This window comes from Apium graveolens, unplaced genomic scaffold, assembly GCF_009905375.1.
Source record: "Apium graveolens cultivar Ventura unplaced genomic scaffold, ASM990537v1 ctg7561, whole genome shotgun sequence".
NCBI lineage: Eukaryota > Viridiplantae > Streptophyta > Magnoliopsida > Apiales > Apiaceae > Apium > Apium graveolens.
Genome location: NW_027420425.1, coordinates 57,079 through 60,581, shown reverse-complemented (window position 1 = coordinate 60,581; position 3,503 = coordinate 57,079). Strand labels below are relative to the sequence as shown.

The window sequence follows — 3,503 nt, the reverse complement described above, 5'->3', positions numbered from 1 at the left end:
ATTTACAACTGATGTTTTTATGTGCAAAAAATTGAGTAATTATTTTCATAAGTCATAGTGCAAGCAACAAATTAATTTATTCCGGCATATAAATTTAAACTACTCAACCACAGCCAAGTTATTATATGTGTTGTAGGTTCACAAAGTCATGATCAAATGATTATGATTTTTTGATATACTAATTACATCTAAGCTGGACTTTTTTTTTAAATCCTCAGATCAGATCAGGTCCTACATACCTAGTGGGATGATTTATCTAGTAGAATTGGTGTAAATATATCTCTTAGTGTTGCAACACATTACATACTGCTTCTAGTTAATCAAGTATGTATTTACTACCTGTACACGGAATAACTTAAATAATATAGTAAGTTGGAACTAGAAAGACAAGGGCAGGGCAGTTTAACAATTATTTCTTTATGAGAAATAATAGTATAACAATGTATATGTGGGTAAAGAAATAACAATGTTTAAAGAATTAATAGTTCTTGAAATAACACTCGTATACAAATCTAGGAGGTGATAGATTTACATAAACTTGTATAAATATCACAGCCATTCAAATTTTCTAAATTAACCATATTCAGGCCAAGACCCTATATAACCATATTTTTTGTAGCGGGCCTAAATATCGGGTCACAGGACTTGCAATGAGAATAAATTAGTATCCAATACATTAAGCCAAAGTACTTTGCCTTGTCAGACTGATTGGGCATAGTACAGGACTTTCCTATACATGTCACCACTCTTTTTCTACTTGTATATACACATTCCCACTATTTTTTGAATAGTTTTGTACAGGGTGCAACTTTCACTTAAAATGAACTATTCACATGGTCTGTAAAACTATGTTGTCAGACACTTTTTGACTTTACCAAAATTTTCGTTGATCAAAAGAACTTGAAATATAAGCAATATTAGCCGACATAATATTGCTAGGCTACAACTGCTTTTGTTATGTAGTCATGTAGTCGGGTGCTATCAAACAATTGATAACACTACTAAAAATTGACTTTTCAACTTTTGAAAATTAAAAATTAACATACTTCTGGTTCTGAAATTTCTTGCAATCATATACTACAAATTAATTAAGACTCCTAAGGAGCACAAATTGTTCACTTCTCTAAAAGATTTTGTATATACCATTTCTTCGCTACTGCGTACTAGGTATCACTCGCCGTTCCTTTGCTCGACAAATAGCTTGCCGTATCTCATGCATGTCCATGGTACCTTCTGGCCAGAGATCAGCCAGCTGAAAACACGTAGGAATTGACTTTTAGTACAATCGTGGAGATACCAGATTAGAAAGTAAAAGAAAGCGTAGCCTGATATTTAAATTTTACCGTAAAGCTAAACAAAAAAACAACGGAAAATATATCAAACCTAAAACCTAGAATAACACAATTCTATTTAAACTCTGGGTTGAACAACCATGAAACTCTAATTTTAACACTCATTCAAAAGGCCGGAACCCGATTTTCAATCCGGTTCTCATTAGCATTTTATTTACTGAATGAAATTGAGGCCATTGTATCTTTCACTTTACCCTGCAGTTAAATTCTCACATTACCGGAAAAAAGTTAGAAAAAGTGATCGTGCACAAGTTTTTTTCAGTTCATATAAAGAACTCCGAAACAATCCGGAAAACTGTTAGTAAATTGCAAGATATAAACTGTAAATAATGCCCCCTTCAATATAAAACAAAGAGAAACAAAGATAATTAGTGTACCCTATCTGTTCATTAGCTTTTTTATAGGACTAGGTCCGCAATATGTTCATTTATGAGATTGCCAGCAGGTTGTTGGGTATAGATGAAGATGTCAAATTAAACTCACAATATCTCACCAGTTCCATTATGCATTTGAGTGGTTCCGAACAAAATAAAAAAGAAAACTGTAGACTGGAAAAATATAGTACAAGATGGATAGTACAGTCTACCTTCGCAAACAACCTTCTGACAACGGAAGAACCACTATCTTCATCTAGCCCCTGTTACAATAAAATATATGATAACACAATAATTTCTAACATGCTTCTATGAACTTCTTACATGATATTGTGCTATAACTTATACCTGAATAAATGTATCATACAGATCACATAACTTCTCTTCCAAAAGGTAACCCATACTATAAGTACCTTTGGTGTGTCCAGGCGCGGGTACCTAAAAGTCAGAATTCATTTTGCATCAAATCACTCACTTAAGAATAGAAATTTGATTATCAGATGACTAGAATACAGTAGCACATAATTTGTTATTGCATATGTGGATATGTCTAAGAAGAGTCTTATTTACATAATATCATTTTGCAACTTACCTTAAGCTTCGAAGAGGAAGCCTGCAGTCTGATCAGTTTTATAAATTCCATTTTAATCTGTTTAAAATTGTTGCAGTTTGCTTGACTGGCATACAATTCCTCAAGAATCATTTCCCTCAAGATTTCTGTAAGAAAACAAAAATAATAAAAAAAGAAACAAACATTAGTACAGACTCATTGTCTTTCAAATTTTTAAAAAGAAACTTATTTAAGATAAATAGCAAATTAATTTTAATAAAATACATGTGACACGCCCATTTTATGATTTGGAAAGGAAAATGTGGGGACTGAGGGTAACAAATAGTTTTTTAGGAGGGGCAATTTTTAAATTTTTTACTAAAATTATGAGAAGTACAAATATAAAATTTCGTATAAATGTATCCATACAAAAAAAATTATAATAGGTAACTGAGTTCTTAAAATCCACTATCTAATAGCATCTCCCATGCATTTCGGGTATGGGTGCCATATAAAGTAGAAAAACATGTCAAATCATCACAATTACTAATATTTTTTTTTAATTTTGTTTTCTTTGTACTTTGGGCACAATTCTTATCAATATTTGCTTCAATGGTTGGCAATCAAAGTTGCCAAAATATTCTTGCATTATTTTTTTTTAAACTTGATGAAAATTATATGCGTTTAGTAGAGATGTTCGCATTTTTTCCATTTTAGGTGTGGGCCAAAGGGTGCTGGCTAATTCGTTAGGCACCTAGAAGCCTTTAATGGTAGTCAATAATAGTGTCATGCCGCATAAATTGTATTATTAGTCCATCACCCCATTGCAGATATTCTATATAGTACATAAATTGTATTATTAGTCCATCACCTCACCAAAAAAAAGAACATAAATAAAATAATAGAAATGACGAAAATTGAAATATAAAATATTAGACTCTTTTATAAAGTGAAAAAGTGAAATATTTTTAAAATTTCCGAGCCATGTGATATACCTCTTCTAATCTCAGGGGCTCACAAGAGCTTGAATAACCAATGGCTATATAGGCCTCTACGACACGTGCCCCAAAAGAAAAGTTTTTGAACAATAATTTATTAATAATCTATATTAAAATACATATATTTTCTCAAATTCCCTCATTAAAAAGGTGATGTGCCCATGTGTTCTATGTAGTTATATTGATAACCGATGCTAGAAACTACAATAGTTTTTTTATATATAATGTC

General features: G+C 31.5%; 1 protein-coding gene across 1 annotated transcript; it reads right to left on the bottom strand.

Annotated features, from left to right (window-relative positions):
* Positions 1-1,132: 1,132 nt before the first annotated feature.
* On the bottom strand, positions 1,133-2,437 carry LOC141704211 (ubinuclein-2-like). The gene is made up of 4 exons (XM_074507506.1): positions 2,319-2,437; positions 2,075-2,164; positions 1,939-1,989; positions 1,133-1,252 (listed from the first exon to the last, which is right to left on the bottom strand). The coding sequence occupies exons 1-4, from the start codon at positions 2,427-2,429 to the stop codon at positions 1,154-1,156; spliced, it is 351 nt and encodes a 116-aa protein (XP_074363607.1). The 5' UTR covers positions 2,430-2,437; the 3' UTR covers positions 1,133-1,153.
* Between the last annotated feature and the right edge of the window lie 1,066 nt (positions 2,438-3,503).